The sequence below is a fragment of the Gobio gobio genome (genome assembly GCF_949357685.1).
Source record: "Gobio gobio genome assembly, chromosome: 2".
NCBI classification, from domain to species: domain Eukaryota; kingdom Metazoa; phylum Chordata; class Actinopteri; order Cypriniformes; family Gobionidae; genus Gobio; species Gobio gobio.
The window spans coordinates 56,900,073-56,921,656 of record NC_137098.1 but is presented as its reverse complement, the minus strand read 5'-3'; the positions used below and the strand labels follow the sequence as shown (position 1 = coordinate 56,921,656).

Below are 21,584 nucleotides of genomic sequence, written 5' to 3'. Positions count from 1 at the left end.
CCTTGTTCATAGCAGTAATCATAAACAATATTTAACACTCTAAAATGACTGACAAACTAAAATGACTGATATTTTATGAAAAATATGTAATAAATATTAAAAGAAAATGAAAGCGGTTTCCGGCACATTATGTTTTTTTTGCATTGTGATTTTTTTTATTTTTTTTATTAAGCACATATTCTTTATTAATATAAATTGTGGGTCACACATTGAGGGTCTGGTGCTCAGCCATAACTGATATTTAAATTGTAAAGTAGCCTGCATAAAGCATAGTAGGGCTGCACAATATTGGGGGGGGGGGAAATTACACAGCGATATTTTGTTTTTCTGCAATATATACTGCGATATGAAAACAATTTCACTAGATGACTTGAATAGCTCTATTTGGAAATAATGAATCATTTTAGAATGACTGGAGTGATTTGAGTGCATCTGCATAGAAAACAATATACAAATTACAAGCATAGATGAATACAATAGAGCAAAGATACATATGAAATAAACAGGGCTTCCTGTTTTTCAGGTAAGTCTAACAGTATTCAGGTAGAGAAACTGTCAAATGTAAAATAGCACTGCATAGTCTTAACTGTATCAGTTCAATAGAATTCATCTTTGCTAAAGCAACGAAAGTGATTTTTTCTTTGTCTTTTGTTGTTTGATTAACATTAATGACGTAACAGCAGCTTAACATACATGCATCTAACGTGATGATACGCATCAGTTCTCTCTCAATTGTTTACATTCACTTAAGAAATAAGTAACGAGGATACTCATAGAGACAGGCAATTTGACATAATTTTGCACCGTATATGTTCGTTCAGGCATAAGAACATTTTATTTGGTGTTTTCTTGCTGAGCGTGCACAGAAAACAGCTTGAATCCTGTAACTTGACATCGCAATGTCGATGGTAAAATTATACATCGTGCAGCCCTAAAGTATTCCTCATGGCATTAGCTGTTGTATGGCCTTTCATTTGCTCATACTTTAGCTAATTTAGATACTTTAAAAAATAAAGGATGGTTGTCATTACTATATTTTAATGTCACAGTCCAAATAAATTTTAATGGACTTAAAACTAGGTTCTCTATCCTATATGATTTTGAGGTGAAATATGACCAAATAATATTCTCTTTGACCCAATATAGTCTTTGCTGACAACACAAGCCTTACCACCTTTCATTTTGAAAGGAATACAGATGCACATGAGCAACCCAACCCAAATGAGCCAAACATACAAGAATTACTTGTATGTTTGGCCCCGTTCCTGTACCTCAATAGAGCGTGGCACTAGCAACGCCAAGGTCATGGGTTCGATTCCCAGGGAAAGCAAGAACTGACAATGTAAAATGTGTACCTTGAATGCAATGTAAGTCGCTTTGGATAAAAGCGCCTGCCAAACGCATAAATGTAAATGTTCTTGTCTGAACATAGCACTTACATTCCCGTGGTTTACAAAGCCATGCTTTCTAGCAATCCGGTCAGCTTCCTGCACTCCCCCTGTGATGTGGACGGCCCATGTGTTGGTGTAAACCTTCTGTCCAATGGATGGCTGTGGCCCAGAGGTCACGAGAATCAGTAGTGTACAGAGCGTCAATGAGGCAAGCCTGAGATCCATTAGACACAATGGAGGGAACCAAGGCAGGAGTTCCTAATGTCACCAAGTCCGTCAGCACAGAGGCCCACTGCTATATCCGTGCTGCCCCAGGCACATGTAGAGACGGAGCCGAGGAAGAGAGATGGACTCGGAATGGTTCAGGAATCACCTGGGGAGGGAAAAAGATGGAAGATTGCAGAATGAGTCATTCGAGTTGCAGGTGCAAGAGAATAATTGAGGATATGAATCACAGATGAGCTTTTATACTGTGGAACAGACTATAGTTAAAAATTAACAACACACCCAAAGTTTTGCCAGTGGCAGTTAAATGAAGGGGTTTGATTCCAATCAGTTAAAAGACCATAGTCATAATTTATTCAATGAATGTAAAAAAGGCTATGAGGAGGGGGTGAAGTACATTTTATTCAATGTCTACCTGGGATCGTAGACAGAATATCTAAATACGTCTTTCCAAAAAAACTCTGACAGTAAAAATTAAAGGGCGTTCACACTGACAGAGATTTGCAGGGATAAAAGCAATTATTTCAAATTGGGTTGACAATTTGAGGTGACTTGAGCAACAGCAAATTTACGCAACGGTACAGCATCAAGTCACATGATCTACCACCTGGTACAGCTGCAGGGCTCCAGACACATTTTGCAAACATCTTTCCTGCTTGTGCGATTAAATTCTTAGAGGTGCCCACGGTGCCCAACTGATAAGAGCTGCCACTTCTGTTACATATAAGAAACAATAAATGGAGTAGCGTATGGTGGGAAGCATATCAGGTGCAGAATTCTCTGTTATAAACCATATCGGATCAAACAGCGCTGACGTGAAAACCAGGAGAAACACTGTGCCACGAACGAAGTTCAGGGGTTTCAGTCCACAAATTTCCAACATTTACCATGGATTTAATGTAGTAACACCCCATGGTATTGTGGCAGGTACAGTCAAATGTTTTTTTTAATTATTATTATTCATCTCAGGGTTCATAAAACCTTTTGAGAGTGAAATTCAAGCACTTTTTAAGGGCTTTGCACTTTTTCCAGAACTCCAAATCTCTAAACATTTTACTGTATATTACAATTTTAATGTTGTAAAACTAAAAGCTTAGGAAAACTAACACTTTGTGGCAAACAAGCACTTTAAAAAAAAAAAGAATCAAATTACCACTATAAGCAGTAGTTGGCAGTAGAGGAGCACTTATTGACTCATTAGCCATTTCCACTCCCCTTTCCTAATATATGGAAAAAAAGTAGGAGGTCACAATGAAACTTCTCTTCAAATTGTGACAGTTGCACAGAAAACAATTGACCTATCGGTAAGCCCCTCCCATCGAACGCCGATGAGCCAATGGCAGTTGAGTATCAGTTGCGCTGGGACCGGAACTCGGACATCTTTAGGTTTCAGCGCCATAGAGAAACATTAGAAAATCCGAAGCTCTCATCGGTTTGATGGTGTTTATTAGCCTGGATGCCAGCCGAACTTAGCCCCGTCCACAACATTTTTACTTGGGCAGTTCGGTCTGGACTTGATCCATAGAGAAGTAATTATGCCCGAACAGAAACTGTTCGGACCAATGAAATTGTCAGGGCGGGCTTTAGACGATGATGGACAGATGATCAACATTAACGTAATCATCCACGTCTTCAAAGGCGCTTGGGTTGAGTTTGTTCTAATCCTAAACGGAGAACTTGTTCGTATATGCATTCACCTTCTTCTTCTAACGTTAGGCTACTTATTCCAGCGTGCGTTTACAACAAAACCCACCCAATTGCTAACGTTCCTCAAAACTAGCCAAAAACAAGCCCAATAGCTTTCCGGGGGGGGGGGGGGGGTTCTCCGGGAAAAAAGGCATTTGGGGGGTAAAATATGTGTTATGTTGGCAGGGCTGGCAGCTAAAAATCGCATTCCTGGGTCTGTATATCACATAATTGGGGTCGCTTCAACTCGCGGACATGGCAACACAGTGCAGTTGAGTTCTGTTGACATTTGACAACTAACGTTATGCGTCGCTCCGTTGCTCTGATTGGTTGTAGGTCTATCCAATTGAGGTCTTTCCTGGTTCGGTTGAAACACGCCCCATAATCACAGCCCAACGGAGCAGTATCAGACTCATATTCTGACTAGAATTGAGTATGACGACGTCAGGCTAGGTGTTTATGCTATAAAAATGGTAAACGTCGTGCCTGAGGTACTGCAACACTCATTCCAGGGATCCTGAGAGAATTTTCTGGTTGTCATACTCTCATTAAGTTACTATTAAAGTAAGTAATTCCCTACTAAGGTACAAACCGACTAACTATAACTAACTGTTCTCATGCAACGGTGCAGGTCAGAAACACGAAGGTCTACATTTCAGTGCATCTCCATATTAAACTAGTTAAATGTGAATTTATGTAATCTTACCCTGCGGTACATGAACAGTGTTGATCCTGGATGTTATCATCTGCGATCGTAACAAGAGGCTTCTCCCGTTTGCATTGAGATCTGTAAACCAGCACTTCCAAATTAATCTCTCACCATATTTAGTTTATTCCCATTTTATTTCTGTGAGTTTAGATATGTTTAAAGCTCTGCATTATCTGTCTTATAAGGTGGACTCTTATTTTGATGGGCGTTATAGTCTACGGGTAAGTTAGTGAAAGGGAGAGCTTGTGCGCAGTTTATCGGAGTTGTTTTGCAGATACAAAGTTCACCAGTTATTAACTGCACCCCCGAAAAGGCATAAAGGTCTGTGTGTTTGCTTACTGTGAGTGTTTTTGTGTAATTTGCTGTGTATGTTAATGCCACGGAGAGAGGGCTAGAGAGAGAGAGAGTTTGTGAATGAGATGTTAATGCGCACTTTGTTTGTTCAGCTCTTACGATGATTTTTTGAGTGAAAAAGGATGTAATAAACTTGATAAACCATCAGTAAAGTTTGGCCATCATTCGGACGGGGTATACGCTACATTCTGTGTCCAAACACATCTTGGGATAAGGTTTTCACACTGACAGCTGTACATTGTAAGATATAGCAACTCCGTTTGTTTGTCCGAGTTAGCAACAGTAACTAAGGGGGGCGGGGCTTACCGATAGGTCAATTAAGAGTGCTCCTTTGACCTGAAGCAGTCGGTTAGTTCAGTGTGACACTATAGAAGAATAATGGTACATTTAATAAGAGTAGAATATTAGTAGAAATTTTCCCTATAAAGATTAGGTTTTTACACATTACTGTTGTTAATAAAAGGTAATTTTATCTGTATATCAATTCAAGCTCAGTGCCTCACTGTTACATTTCCAATAAACAAACGTAATATTATTAGTAACTGCACTTATTAACAAAACAATGAGAAAATACTAATTTTATGATTAATTAATTTGATAATACATTTCCCCCCAGCACCACTAAATCAGGTGCTGACACCACCATCTCTCAAATGTTAGTCTGGAGCCCTGCAGCTGGATATTGTAGTCGAGTACGAATGCCTACGACTAAAGCCGGGTGCACACGGTGCGATTTATAATAGTCCTTCACGATTGTTCCTTGTCAGACTGTACGAACATGATCCCCAGTGTAAGCCAAGTCACACTGTAAGATCCAAGTTGACATTAATGTCAGACTGTACGATAGTCAAGGTGCGTTAAAAACAAACGCATGCAAAAACTCGTCCGGATTTATACATCACCACCAATCAATGACGAGTTTGGTGACTGTGAGCTGCATTACACACGGGACTGAAATGGTGGCTACAATAAAAAAATTGCACTGGTCATAGTTTGTCTTGAAAAAGGAAGATAATTTGACGGTCGTCATAGGAAAAGTCACATCAGTGCGCCAAATCTTCTGACACTGCTAGAATTTCACCTGAGGTAAAATTTGATCGCAGTGGTCATTAATCGGCTGATGGTGAACATGTCAAACTAACGATCAAAGGCTGCGTTCACACTGCAGGCTGAAACGACCCAATTCCGATTTTTTTGCCCTTATGCGACCTGTATCTGATCTTTTCATGACAGTCTGAACGACACAGATCCGATCTTTTCAAATGCGACCCAGGCCACTTGGGTATGTGGTCCAAATCCGATACATATCCGATCTTTTGAAATGCGTCTTCAGTCTGAACTGCCAGGTCACATGTATCCGACCCGCACGTCGTTGATACGCGACAAACGTCATCATTGTAACTCCCGTTCCTTACTCCAGTCCAGTGGTGGCGGTAATGCACAAGAAATAGTTGCTAACCGCCAATAAAAGAAGAAGTACGCACCTGTTGCTAGCCAATACACTCCAACTCCAACGCGTTTCTGCACTGTTATGGGCCGCCGCAGACGTGTCTCTTCCCGTGACAAAGTTAGTTGAAGGCGCTCGCAAACATAATTGAAGGTGGATCTGGTCATTCTGAAGTTACTGACGAATTCGGTATCAGTAAAGCCACTCACATCAGTATCCCACCACTCCTGGCTGCGACTCCGCACACACACGTTTCTCTGTACCGACGTTGCTAGCACTGCTCCACAAAACGCCATGGCCAAAAACCTTGCTCTCCTCCTCTTTTTTAATTTTCTTCTTAACATGAGAAGGTTGTAATGGTGCTGGCTCCGTTGCGAAAATAACTTTAATAAAGCTAAACGAACTCCAATGCTGACACCCATATTTGGCTACTTCCGTAAACAACAAGTGACGTCGTTGACCGTTGAGTACTCTTCTGCGCATGCGGGTCACTTCTGGGTCATTTCACGTTCACACAGGAGATCACAAAAGGTCGCATTTAATTGGAAATGTGAACGGCCTTGCAAAAAAAAAAAAAAAAAAAAAAAAAAAAAAAAAAAAAAAAAAAAAATCGCATTTTTTCAAAAAATCGGAATTGAGCATTAAGCCCTGCAGTGTGAACACAGCCAAAGACTTCAGATTGTAGCCTAGGATCAGAGGAATCTTTTAGAATTTGCAAATTGTCTCAGACGGCCAAATTGTGGCCAAAATCGCACAGTGAGTGTGCACCCGGCTTAAGCAAGGGATATTTCAGCAATCTCCAGGGATATAATCGCTATCCAACTCCAAGACATTAATACTGCAAAATCATGCAGAATCAAATACTACCAGTAAAGTCTCGATTGCCCAAAATAAGCCAACAAAGTTATTTCACAAGGTCTTTTTGCTGAAAATGGAAAAAAAAAAAATGGAAGCTTTCTGACTTCCTTAAGATATGTGCCAAGTCATCATCTTTGCTGGTAAGCCACCAGTAAACCAAAGATGGGAGGGAGCACAGCTGACTTATTCTTCAGATTATACAAAAAATATTAATCAACATCCATGTTTCAGTTATGAAATACTGTTGTCTCACTGCAAAACCCATCGTCCTGCTTCTCCTCTCTAATGACTAAGCAAACTCTGATGCAAGATTTCTTGTTGACTTGAGGCTCAACTTGCCAGAAACTTAAGCCGTTGCATCAGGGAATAAAGCAGCGTATTCAATTCACCCTGCGCTTCGTTTCGCCCATTCATTCCTCTAAAGGTAGAGAAACGTTTTTTTTTTCCGGAAACCATTTTCAGTGACTGGCAGGATAAATTTGGCTTGCAATTTATTTGATCTTAAAGGAAAACAAAACTAAGAATAAAAACCATTGCTTGCTAAACAAGTCTGGTTTGCTTCAGCAGAACTGTATGATGATTCAATGTAGTCCAGCTGACCTGTCCACACCCTTAATGGCCTATTTCATAACCATATAAACGCTTGTTACACAGACTCGTTGGACAAAATGTGTTCTTTTTAGTGTAAACAAGAGGGGCACTTGAAATTATGTCTCACGATCTGATAAGACAACTCACATTTTCATTCTGTTTGACGTGAAGGGCAACAAAAAACAACGAAAACTGGTGGTGGCATTTCCTTTCAGGACAGAGCTTTAACTCTATTATTCTACCTAACAAAAGTGGAGCACATTGCCGTGTTGGTTCAAAAGACATGTCCCGATTTACGTGCTTTTTGACAGACTCCCAATGTCATTCTCAACATAACAATGTCAAAAGAATGCAGTCGGCTGTGTTGAACAGCAAACCCAGAGTCAGGCGCACTACCTGTTCTACCACAAATTTCCTCATTGCCATCAGGAAATAAATTACACTGTAAATTCTGAAACTTTTCCACAAATACTTTTGCAATTTAAAAATCAGTATGCTGTATAAAACTTTATACTTGTTTTAACTAACCGAACTCAATGTTTTCAATGGAAAGATGCTTGTGTTAGTAAATCATTCGGCAGTCCTTATTTTTCTTTTTTCAGATTTTGAAAGCACAAGACGGAAAAACAATCCAAATGACAGAATTCAGGCCACATAAAGCCTGTAATTGTATTACGAGTTTAGAAAGACTAATTCAGCTTTACTGTAAAGTAAACAGCTTACAGCAGTTTATCACCACAAATCAGTAAACACTGTTTATGAGAACACAAAAATATTGCTACAAATGTTTGACAACCGAGCCAAATAATTTACCTTATAAGATCAATTTACAACACAAGCATAAACAAATTTAGACTACATAGTCTAAGACCATCATTTCCACAAAGTATTTTGAAAGCATCAAACAATGCTTCAACAGCCCCAAACCTTTTGTTGAAACCATCTGTTATTGGAAAGAAAGTTACAAATTAAAAAAGACTTCAGGAAACATGCAACAAAAAATCTGTTTACAAGCTAAACATGGACGGCAAATTACTTTCACTTAGCAATAGACTACAGCTCATGTTTCCCTACACAAAGAGAAGAGAAGAAGATAAAACACAATACTCACTTGAACAGTGAATGTGTGTCTAACCCAGATTAAGCAGGCTAAGCTCTAAGCAAGAAGTGCGTAACTTTCCTGACAGCAATTTAAAGCTGTGCCAGCCCTGATCTCAAAGTACACCCACTCATGACATCACAACATGGTTAACACTTAACTGGGAGAGGAAACCGGCTCTGAGACGACTGACAGTAAGTGCGGACCACTTGGAAAAAAACTCAAGACAGGATGCAACTTGTGGGACTTTTAGAAGCCCGCTTACCTGAAAATTGAAGGGAACCTAAATGGTTATCAGGCAGCTGTGCATATGCAACCCATTCTTCATTTCAAAACACAAGAGAATGCTTTTTCCAAGAAAGAGACAAACTTTGTTTCCTGGCAAGCATGACACTGGGATTGGTAATGGCTGAAACATTAGTCTCATGAGGAAAAAGAATGAAAGTATGATCACTTTTTAGTTCTGGGAACCGGGGCTAATAAAAAAAACAGAAACAGGAAAACTATCACTTTAAAATGGGAATCCAAGCAGTTAATAACCACTTTACTTTGATACAAATATTGTTGAATACTCCACCTTACAACAACAGAACAAAACAGACAGCACACATTGAAAATAGACTATATAACGTTAGAGCATTTCCAAATGTTTATGGACACTTAAAATAAGAATTAAACTGAATTAGACAGCAAAAGATCAAACCAATTGTCATCTGCAAACAAATTATGCTTTTCTCAGAACTATATTTCTGAGACATTTTTGTGATTTAACTTTTAATCAACTGGTGTCAGGGTGATTTTAGCATCAAAATCAAGTCTTAAACTTAGTTGTATTCTTATTTTATTTGTCAAAATCCAAGTCGTGTTATCATCAACAAACACTGAAGATAAATTAATAATATAAGAATAGCATGAAATAAGTAAAAATGACAGCAATGCAAAGTTGTAATGCAAGTTTTAGACAAAACAAACTTGATATTAACAAAAAAAAAGCATAAAGCAATATGCACAGATTTTAGGTCTGCAAAACAGATAACAAAAATGTTAACTTAAACGTGCTTATATCTTTTGTCCTCGCTTAGAAATACGTTTAAATTCAATTGAGAAATGTTTTGCATGTCAAATGTGTTTGTGTTGTTTTAAAAAATGTTAATTATTTTTGATATTTTTTTAAGTGTCTTAACTTAAGCGTTCAGATACTTTTAGGTGAAACTGTCTGTTTTATTTATAAATGTAGCTGTGCACCGATGCGTCTTTTTAGAAATGTGAGATTCAATAGAACGTGATAATGTTATCAGACGAAGATAAGCATTCAAAAGGTAGTCATAAAACATTCTTATGTGGTTCACATAAGTTTGTAGACTACTTACTCTAGCACGGAACAAGTCACAAGACTAAACCACCTTCTTGGTTTTCTTCAAAACTCCTGAATGAATATCTTACCTCAACAGCATCAGCTTCTACTCTTCCGTTTCCTTGGACACGACGTAAATCCACTAAACCTGTCCACGGACACGACGAAAAGTCCTCCGTGTTTGACTGACGACAAAAACGGTCCCAAAAACAAAGTGTTGTCAAGGGGACAGAATGAAATGTCCTGATGTGCTGGACTGTCCTAAAGTCCACGCGCACTCATCTACTGTACAATAGGGAAACTTTGCGATAGGTTTGCTCGCTCTGTCGCACGTAACGCGACGCTAAGGCATCACTGAGACCCGGTTCGTCTGAGCCACCTTTGGACCGATACGCCAACATAGTTACGTACGCATGCTAGAACGTTTCAAAACGGCGGAATCAAGTAAACAAACAAGATATAAAAAAAATACACCTCTATCCAGGGACTGGACTGGAGAGATGTCTACGTACTGCTTCTCAGGAAATACGTCACACATATACGCAATGAGAAGCGACGTCAGGACGCGTCCACTTGAGCGCGTCAGGCGGTCTTTGATTTTCTGGCCCCATCTACTGGAAGCCTATGCGCAGTTCACTTTAAAAACACGAGATATATTACATTACACAAATATAATACATGAAAAAAAATTATATGTTCTTTCACACACAAACACAGCAAAATGTTTGAATATTGAATAAACGTTACATTTAATTATTAATAAAAAATAAATTACATTTTGTTAAACTTTATGGAGAAATTCTTTATATTGTAATGTCCCCGCTATGCTTACCAATCCTGAATGTGTCCATAGGAAAAAGGAATAAATATTTTGCTTGTTGTTTTATTTTTGTTTGACTAATTTGTTTTTGGATATGTGATATCTGTAGCATTCTTGTTGTAGGCTGAAACCAGTTATTTAAATCACTTGTTTCATTAATATATAATACATGAAACATCATACTTACAATATAAATATTGTTGTAATTTATGTAAAATTTATAAAAAGTTTGCAGGTTTGTGTCCATTCAGATTGAAGTAACCTTATGTTTATCGAGGGGGAACGGAGTTCATGGAATAAACCCTGTAGACTGTGAAAAGTAATAAACGTATATATATATATATATATATATATATATATATATATATATATATATATATATATATATATATATATATATATATATATATATATATATATATATATATATATATATATATATATATATATATATATATATATATATATATATATATATATATATATATATATATATATATATATATATATATATATATATATATATATATATATATATATATATATATATATATATATATATATATATATATGTGGATATATAGATATATAATGTGGATATATATGTGGATATATATATATATATATATATATATATGGATATATATATATATGGATATATATATGGATATATATATATATGGATATATATATGGATATATATATATATGGATATATATATGGATATATATATATATATATATATGGATATATATATATATATATATATATATATGGATATATATATATATATATATATATATGGATATATATATATATATATATATATGGATATATATATATATATATATATATATGGATATATATATATATATATATATATATATATGGATATATATATATATATATATATATATATATATATGGATATATATATATATATATATATATATATGGATATATATATATATATATATATATATATGGATATATATATATATATATATATATATATATGGATATATATATATATATATGGATATATATATGGATATATATATGGATATATATATGGATATATATATATATATATATCCATATATATATATATATATATATATATATATATATATATATATATATATATATATATATATATATATATATATATATATATATATATATATATATATATATATATATATATATATATATATATTTATAAATCAGTATGCTGTATAAAACTTTATACTTGTTTTAACTAACCGAACTCAATGTTTTCAATGGAAAGATGCGTGTATTAGTAAATCATTCGGCAGCGAACATGTAAAATGTAGAGATAGGCTACAATAAACAAATTCATGGGGTAAGACGATTCTTTGAATTTTTTTATTCATAAGCATTTTACACTATATTTTCGCTTCACAGCTTCCACAAACTTCCCCAAACTAAAATAAAAAATATTATAAAATTGTTTTATTCTGAATGTGCAGCTCTATGCTACAAACGCGCATGCGCAGTTTACATTCAAACCCAAGACGTGTTGGATTGTGTTCGCAGAACAGACCACATTGAACCTCACAACTGGTATTTGATCATTCTTCTTTATTTTAACTTAAACGTGGTCATGGGACTCTCTGTGTGTATTTTTTTTATTATTATTACAAAACTTAAACATGTTAATTTTCTTATTAAGCACAACAGCAGTCTTACCTCCTTGAGTACGATGAAGCAAAGCAGTCTTCAAGTTGGAATGTTGGAATGCAAATTATGCTGGTAAGTGCTTCCTCTCTCGCGCACCCATCAATTAGATTGGGAGAATCTACCCACAGCTGACTTAATGATCCAGCTAATGAAGCTCCTGAAGCCCAAACTCATTATGGTCACGTCAACCGAAATCACGTTTCAAAGTGTATATTTCATATTTCCCTTCTTGCTTGCCATAATGGTAATATTCAAGCATCGTTGGTTTGATGACCAAAGGTCAATCTGTGTTTTATTTGTCAGTAGTCATTGTGAAAGGCAATTCAATGGACTGACAATTCATTACGTAGATGGACAGTTTGTAGCTAACTGTATTTCATTATGAATGCATTAGAAACTTTGAAATGCTTTTGCCCCTTAACCCAAAAGCTACATTTATGTCTGCAACTATGAAAAGAGCCACTTTTATTAGATTTGTATGGAAAAGTCTTGGACATAAACCCAAAATTTATATATTTTCATATAGTGCACAGAACAAAATTCGAATCTGGCTTGTTTATTTGTGCATTACTGAAGTGTCTGATGAATCTGTGTATACAGAACCATGCAAGAGACAAAATGATCGGAAAACTCCTGCATATATCATCAGAGAGAAGACAGTTTTCATCGGAAGGACCAGTTGTGAATTTCGAATAAACATTACAAGGTTTTTAAATGAAACACGCACAGATGAATTGTTCACAAAAAGACCTATAACATGCATTGAGAAAATAGGGTACATTTTCATTTCATGCTGACTTTAAATAATGATTGATGTAAAATGTTAGTTTTGTGCTTGAGTTGACATTTAATTATAAAAGTAAGAATTCAATAAAGAGGAACAAATAAATAGCTTTAGAGTATAATCTTTATAATAGAATCCGCAGTGTACAGACAAAAAGTAATAAACATTTTGTAAAGCTGCTGGCAAACCATAACGATGGAGCCTGGTTCCTGCCTGCAGAGACAAATATATAGTGTAGTAAAATGACAGATTTATGACAGACAAGACCAACTATATGCAATTCATTCTAACAACAAATATATATTAATTTAAGGTTTCAAATAACTACATGACACAATGTAAAGCTGTCCTCAGATCAGCTGAAAAGAATGGTTTGAACTAGAGCGGTACTCCTTACCTCTGTGCTCAAGCATGAGTTCCCCTTCATACTGGGCCATGCCAAGTGCTTGCCTTTGTTCACCGTCTAATTCTGCCCACTGCTCCTCTGTCACGGCACACGCTTGCTCAGAGCTCAGCCAAGACAGCTGCGTGGCACTGAATACCACCTGGAATAATGAGACATGTCTGGTGAACAACTGTTGGCAACGATATGGGGTCTTACTTGCGTTGATCTTTGGTTGGAAGCTCTCAGTTTCAGGTAAGTCATCTAAGAAACACAAATGCTCATTAAGGCCCACTACAAACACGATGTATATTTTTTTAAAAAACAACTAGCTGCTGGGTTGCTTAAACTTACAAATCAAGTAATTGACCTTAACTGGATGATGACCTCCACAATTATGCTGGTTTGGGATTCACCTGATTCTGTCAGTCCTGTTTACACCTGGTATTAAAGGGTTAGTTCACCCAAAAATTAAAATTCTGTCATTAATTACTCACCCTCATGTCGTTCGACACCCGTAAGACCTCCGTTCATCTTCGGAACACAAATGAAGATATTTTTGTTGAAAGCTGATGGCTGAGAAAGGCTTCAGATAGGCCTCCATTGACATTTACACTCCCAAGACCCATAAAAGGCACTAAAAACGTTGTTACAAAGTCCATCTCACCACAGTGGATCTACAATCATTTTACGATGTGACGACAAAAGTTTTTGTGCGCAAAAAAAAATCGAAATAACGCCTTTATCCAACTTGTTCTTGTCTTCCGTGTGTGCCTCCACGACGCATGCGCAAGAATATGACGCAGATCCGGCGTTCGGACACATGACCCAGAAGAGTTTTTTTTTTTTTTTACAAGCAGAGGAAGACGCGAGTATCTAAGCTGTTGAATTCTACATTGATCGTGCTTTAGGTCTCGGCGTAGTGCGCAAACTTAAGTGTGCATTCCATGGATTCCCGAACGCCGGCGCTACGTCATATTCTCGCGCATTCGTCGTGGAGGCACACACAGAAGACAAGAAGAGGTTGAATAAAGTCGTTGTTAAAAGTCCGTGCCCTAATATAGACTACATTACCCAGAATGCATGCGTTCATCTGTAGTTCTGATCGCTCGTGGCGCTCGTGGCGCGTTCACTTCCGTGTAGTCTGGGGCTATGAGAGCATTATTCACGGTGCAGAGAATGGCCATCCTCAGTTAATCCTGCGCTAGTCTTGTGTGTAGAAGTGCTGTGTGCGTCCTTAAGATGTAAGTACTATTTTTACATGAATGACGTACTTGTTGCAGAGTTATTTGCCCAGGTGACTAAGTTGTTGTACATGTTATATTATTGCTATACTGCTGCTGCCGCTACGGCGCTCTATAAGCACTCTTAAAGTGGCCATCTACTCTTAAAGTGGCCATCTACTGTATATATTTAGTTATTGCCTTGTAAATAACTGCAAATATTATATTTAATGTGTAGTTCGCCTGTTGTGGCACCTTTTTTCACCATTTGGAGATTTATTGCATTTATGCAAGTTCATTTATAGAGTTAGAGCTCCCTCCAGTGGATCTTGGTTGTATTGCGGGTTGTTTCTTTATGCATCTGTATGTAACCATAGCCTACATGTTTACTAATATACATTTTATTGTATTTTGTTTCAGATAACCACACACATACATACACACACCCACACAAATCCACCTATTTGTCATTTTAACACCTAAACCGCCATCATCTCCATGTACCTAACTCCTCTTCAATAAATTCTCAAATTGCACCATTGGATTTGCCTATTCCTTCTTACCGAGGAAGACTCAGTTGACGAGCAATCCAAAATCAGCTGCAGACGCACACAGTCTGTTACAAGTGGTCCTTCGAGCCGGATGTTTATTGGCTGAGTCAACAAAATGGCAACTCCACAAGATGAAGTTCCTCAGGAGGAGAGTCCAAAGCATAGTCCCCGTCCAAGAAGGAGCAGAAAGCTTCCGGGACATCTGGCGGAGTATGACCATGACTTACCTGATCCAGGGGAAACGGAGTCTTCAAGCGGCAGCAGTTCAGATGAACCTGAGAAGAGGAAGGAGACGAGAAAATGGAAGAGAATGGAGGCAGCGTGGGGCAGTGTACTGAAGACGATGAATGAGATGAAAATCACTATGAAGGAGACCAGTGGTACATTAACCAAGCGTGTGGAACAACTGGAGCAAGTATGCAATTCATGCAGTCCTCTCCCTACTCCGAGTGATGCTCAACAGCGAGATAGAGCCGCTTCGGTTCCTGCTCTACTTCAAACACCCCAGTATAGCAGTGACATGAGCTGCACCCATACTACTGAGCAACTACACGTCCTAGCACCAGCAGAGAGGCAGGACATTAGAACACCTGTGAACCTGTTAAGGCCAGTAGAACCTATTGCATCTTCACCACTACGACATGCAAATCCCATTCTCCATTCAGCACCAAATTCAGCTTCACTACCTCTAAGCCCTAGTATTCAACCTACTTCAAATCCTCAGACAGTGCTGCTGCCTTCTAACACTGTACCTCAACCTGCGCTTTACCAACCGCCAGTGATACCATCAGTACTGCAGCACAGGGTGAATACTGCATTTCAGCACACTGGTCAGTCTGCCCCTGGGACCGCGCCACAGCCTGTTCCCCCGTTGAGAATCCCTGCAGCCCCCCTTCCAGGGATTCAGCCAGTTCTACAACCTGTCAATCAAGCAGCCCAATCAGTACAGTTCGGGGGGCTTGAACCGAGTCAGTCTGACCCTCTATACAGTCAGAGATACCGACACCCGCAGCCTCCTGGCAGCTCCTCCCAGGTACTCTCTGCACGATCCCATGACTTCCCTGTAGTCTCAGCGTCATTGTATCGGCCACCGCCGGGGATATCAGCCCTACCAACCAATAGCCAGCTTTATGCCGCTCCACCTCCCGATCCAGCCCACTACTACTCTGCTGCTTATCCACCAGTCTCTGCCTACGCTTCACTGCCTGCTGCATATACTGCACAATACGCAGCACCTCCTGCAGCTGAAGCCACCCAGCCAAACCTGATGGAGATGATTTTAGCATCCTCATATGGCATCCCGAAGCCTAGACTGGTGACATTCAAATCAGGCAGAGAGTGTGACTTTGTATTACTGAAGAAAGGACTGGACAGCCTCCTTGGGCCACATGCTCATCTCACTGAGGAATATAAATATCACATTCTGATAGATCAGTTAGAGCATCCATGTGCGTTACAAGTGGCCAGACGTTATATCCATGACCGCACTCCTTACACAAGTGCAATGAGAGCTTTGGAGCAGAGATATGGGCAACCCAGGCAATTAGTACAGAGTGAACTGAGTGCTATACTTAATTGCTCTCCTATTAAGGCAGGTGATCCTCAAGCCTTTGAAGATTTCTCCCTGGCGGTGTCCAGCCTAGTGGGCCTCCTCAGTACAATGGACGATGTAGCAGCTAGTGAGCTCCAGTGTGGTTCACACGTAGACAGGTTACTCACTAAGCTTCAGCCTAGTTACAGAGACAGTTTTATCGAGCACTGCATCACACGTGGTATCATACGCACTGGCAGCAGTCGCACCTATAATATGTACGACTTCTCAGAGTGGCTCGAGCGCAAGTCCCAAGTTTTACAGCTATCACGACAAGTCATTCAGCCACAGCCCTCAGACAGATCACGCCCAGAGAGGGGCAACAGCAGAGCCTCTGCAGGGTCCAGGGTACAGAGTAAGTCTACATCCATCTATTATGGCTCAGATCCATCTCAAAACCACCCGAAGATAGACACCAAGGTGCATATTACTAATCCGTCTCCCTCCTCTAAGAAGAAGCCGTTTAAGCCATACTGCCCATACTGTGAAGGGACAGAGCATTACCTCAGTGGCTGTGTAGAGTTCAGAAAGCTAGACCTCAAAGCTGTAGCTGCTTGGATAAAGGAAAAATGCAAATGCTGGCGCTGTGGCCGTAAACATACCCCTGATCAGTGCACTCTTAAGAAAATGTGCAGCACCTGTGGAGAACAGCACTTATTAGTGCTTCACGACCTAGCTGAAGCGAAGAGGAGGGACCCGAATATCCTAACAGTGAGCACCAGCCGAGTGTTTCTGGCCCCTATCAGTCACTCTAGCCGTGTAATGCTTAAGGTTGTGCCTATCCAGTTACACCATCAAAGTAAATCTCTGGACACATATGCTCTCCTTGATGATGGCTCAGAGAAAACCATTATACTCCCTGCTGCTGTCAAGTTGTTAGGCTTAATTCAGGAGGAAGAAACTCTGTCCCTGCGTACCATTCGTCAAGATGTGATCCATATTAAAGGAGGATATGTCTCTTTCCAGTTGTCCCCAAAAGCCAAGCCGAAAACACGTTACAAGATCATACGTGCCTTTACCGCCCAACAGCTCAGCCTAGCTGAACAGTCATGCCCAGTGGAGCTCTTAAAGGAGAAGTATCATCACCTACAGAGAGTGCAGCTTGAAGGATTCGATCAGATACAGCTACTTTTGTTAATTGGCTCTGACAATGCTCACCTCATAACTCCTGTTTGTCCTATCCTGCGAGGCTCAGCACAAGGACCTGTCGCAGTTTGCACCAAGCTCGGCTGGGCCATCCAGGGTCCGTGCAGCAGTATGCCTACACAGCAGGGGGAGGCGCAATGCCTGAACATATCATGCCTTTCTCCTGCCATTGCCCTTCAACAGGATGTACAACGTCTGTGGCAACTAGATGCCCCCCTCTATCAACCTGTAAAGGAGGTCACCCGTTCAAAGGAGGACAGAGAGGCCATAGCCATGTTAGAGGCCAAAACCATCAGAGTACCTGTGGATGGTGTAGATCGATACGCTACCCCCCTTCTCAGGAAAAAGGACTTCCCACAGATGCATGTCTCCTCTGAAGTAGTTAAAGGCCTTCTGAGGTCCACTGAGCGTAAGCTAACTAGGAATCCTGACCTGGCACTCAAGTACAATCAGGAAATCAAGAGGTTGATAGACTCTGGTTATGTGGTAAAGCTGACTCCCGAAGAGATTCATAGATCTGCTGAATCTTGGTATGTACCACACCACATTGTACATCATAACAATAAAGCTCGGGTGGTCTTTAACTGCTCCTTTGAGTTCCAGGGGACCTTTCTTAACCACTACCTCCTGCCAGGACCCTCCCTTGGGCCTACACTGCTTGGTGTCCTCCTGCGTTTCCGTCAGTACCCTGTAGCAGTGAGCGGCGATATAAAGGCCATGTTTCACCAGATCCGCCTGCTCCCTGAAGACTGCCCCCTGCTGCGGTTCTTATGGAGAGACTGTGAAACTGAGAGGCCTCCAGATGTATATGAGTGGAGAGTCCTGCCCTTTGGGACAACGTGTAGTCCCTGCTGTGCTACCTTTGCACTTCAGAGCCACGTAAGGGAGCACAGAGATTCCTATAAAGACATCTACGACTCTGTCCACACAGCTTTCTACGTGGACAACTGCCTGCAGTCCCTTTTTGACCCACAAGAGGCCAAACTGCTCATTGACAGAATGAGAGAGCTGCTTAGTCAAGGTGGATTTGAGATACGCCAGTGGGCCAGCAACATCCCTGAAGTGGTCGCTCATCTGCCAGGTACGGCCAGATCAGATAGCTGTGAACTGTGGCTAAACTTTAAAAGCCTTGATCCTCAGGAGTCAACCCTGGGCCTCAGTTGGCACTGTACTACTGACGTCCTGGGATACAAGCACCGCCCTGTCACCTACACAACTGTGACGCTGCGCAATGTGTATAAAGTACTGGCCAGTCAGTACGACCCACTGGGTTATATCTGCCCCTACACTACAAGAGCGAAGCTCATCGTGCAGGCCCTGTGGAGCACAGCGAGAGGATGGGACGAGCCCATAGAAGGAAACCTACTTCAGTCCTGGCTTGAATGGGAAAAGGAATTGCCTTATCTCCAGTGTATCACCATCCCTCGATGTTATGCTCCCACTCACAACAGCAACAGTACGACATATGAGGCTCACATCTTCTGTGACGCCTCAGAGAAGGCGTATGGGGCCGTGGCCTATCTCAGAGTCATAGAGCAGCAGGCTCACATCTACACCTCATTCGTCATGGCACGCTCCAGAGTAGCACCCCGCAAGCAGGTGTCGATACCCCGGCTGGAGTTGTGTGCTGCTCTCACTGGAGCCCAACTGACCAAGGTACTCCAAACTGAGCTCTCACTACCCCTTCACTCAGTCTATCTGTGGACAGATTCCACTACAGTGCTTCAGTGGATCCAGTCCAGCTCCTGCAGGTACAAAGTTTTTGTGGGGACTCGGATCTGTGAGATACAGGAGCTGACCTCTCCGGAACAGTGGGGGTATGTGAACTCTTACGATAATCCCGCCGATGACATCACGAGAGGGAAATCACTGTCAGAGCTCACGGTCTCCAGCCGGTGGTCGCAGGGCCCACACTTTCTCACACAGACTCCTGACACCTGGCCGAAGCCCCCGACAGAGTTCTCAGAATGTGGCAGTGAAGAACTCAGAAAGACTGCCTTCTGTGGCCTTACAAATGTATCACCAAGTCTGCCAGATCCAGCACAGTACACATCTTTGGATGACTTAATTCTGGCCACTCACCAATCCCTGCAGGGGGTGGCTACCACCTCCTACACTGCAAGTGAGTGCCTGGAGGCAAAGACCCAGCTGCTTCAATCTGCACAGAGGGACAGCTTCCCAGAGGAGGTCCAAGCCTTACAAGCAGGTAACTCTGTTCGCCAGAGCAGTCGTCTCAGCGCCCTTTCCCCTGAGTATGACAGCTTCAGTGGACTAGTCAGAGTGGGAGGCCGTCTGCGTCAAGCTACAGATGTAGACCCTGACAGCATCCACCCAGTTGTGTTATCACCTGATCACCCTCTGACTCAGCTCATCATAAAGCACTATGACGTTCAGCTGTTTCACCCTGGTGCAGAGAGACTCTATGCAGAGTTACGCCGCACTTACTGGATCCTCAGAGGTCGCCAGGCCATTAAGAAGCATCAGTATCGGTGTGTGGACTGCAGGAGATGGCGCGCCTCACCCTCTACACCAAAGATGGCTGACCTTCCTTCATCTCGGCTGAGACTCTACAAACCGCCCTTCTGGTCTACAGGAATGGACTGTTTTGGACCATACCTGATTAAGATTGGGCGTAGGAGAGAGAAACGCTGGGGAATCCTCTACAAATGCCTCACCACTAGATGTGTCCACATAGAACTCATCCCCAGCCTTGACACTGACTCTTTCTTAATGTCATTACGCAGGTTTATCGCACGCCGGGGGAAGCCGTATGAGCTGTGGTCCGACCGGGGCACCAATTTCAGGGGCGGCCACAAAGAACTACAGAGCGCTTTTGATAGCATGGCACCGGAGTTGCAGCAGCAACTGGCGAAGCAGACTATCAACTTCCACTTCAACCCACCATACTCTCCTCATTTCGGGGGAGCTTGGGAGAGGGAAATCCGATCCATTAAGTCAGCCCTGCAATGCGTCCTGAAAGACCAAGTTGTTGCAGAGGAAGTGCTCCTAACAGCTCTCATAGAAGTTGAAGGGCTCCTTAATTCTAAACCTCTCGGATATGCCTCCTCTGATGTGGCTGATCCAGACCCCATCACGCCAAACCTGTTGCTCATGGGGCGGCGCGACGCTGCATTACCACAGGCAGTGTACGGTCCTCATGATGCCCTTTCCAACAGAAGATGGAAACACAGCCAGTTGATCAGTGATCATTTCTGGAAACGCTTTGTCCAGAACTACCTTCCAGGGCTTCAGCTGAGACAAAAATGGAGGAAATCCTCTGATAATGCTACTGCGGGACAAATTGTGATGATCATTGACTCCAACCTTCCCAGAGGGCTTTGGCCTGTTGGGACCATCACCAAGGTTTTCCCAGGGACAGATGGCGTGGTTCGAGCTGCGGAAGTGAAGGTTAAAGACAGCATCTACGTTCGCCCGGTAACCAAACTGGTGGAACTCCCTGAAATGCCTGAAGATTTAAGCAGCACATCTTCGAACTAGTTGACTTTTGAATGAGTGTATTTGCCAGGCAAATACAGGGGCGGCTGTTAAAAGTCCGTGCCCTAATATAGACTACATTACCCAGAATGCATGCGTTCATCTGTAGTTCTGATCGCTCGTGGCGCTCGTGGCGCGTTCACTTCCGTGTAGTCTGGGGCTATGAGAGCATTA

The 21,584-nt window shown here is 40.9% G+C and overlaps 2 protein-coding genes across 3 annotated transcripts in view; both read right to left on the bottom strand.

Moving 5' to 3' along the window:
• furina (furin (paired basic amino acid cleaving enzyme) a) overlaps positions 1 to 10,258 on the bottom strand; it is a 114,830-nt gene extending 104,572 nt beyond the window's left edge. The window contains exons 1-2 of one of the 2 annotated variants that reach the window (XM_079802175.1): positions 9,804 to 10,258; positions 1,440 to 1,764 (exon numbers count right to left, since the gene is read on the bottom strand). In XM_079802175.1, coding sequence (XP_079658301.1) covers positions 1,440 to 1,616 — 177 coding nt within the window. In that variant the 5' untranslated portion in view covers positions 1,617 to 1,764; positions 9,804 to 10,258. Of the gene's footprint in view, positions 1 to 1,439; positions 1,765 to 8,372; positions 8,463 to 9,803 lie in introns of those variants that run through there. The other variant, XM_079802176.1, reaches the window with a different exon arrangement.
• LOC307118352 (stereocilin) overlaps positions 8,315 to 21,584 on the bottom strand; it is a gene marked incomplete at both ends in the record, with an annotated part of 31,773 nt that continues 18,503 nt past the window's right edge. Inside the window, 2 exons of the mRNA XM_079803962.1 lie at positions 8,315 to 8,331; positions 13,420 to 13,567. Coding sequence (XP_079660088.1) covers positions 8,315 to 8,331; positions 13,420 to 13,567 — 165 coding nt within the window. The remainder of the gene's footprint in view (positions 8,332 to 13,419; positions 13,568 to 21,584) is intronic.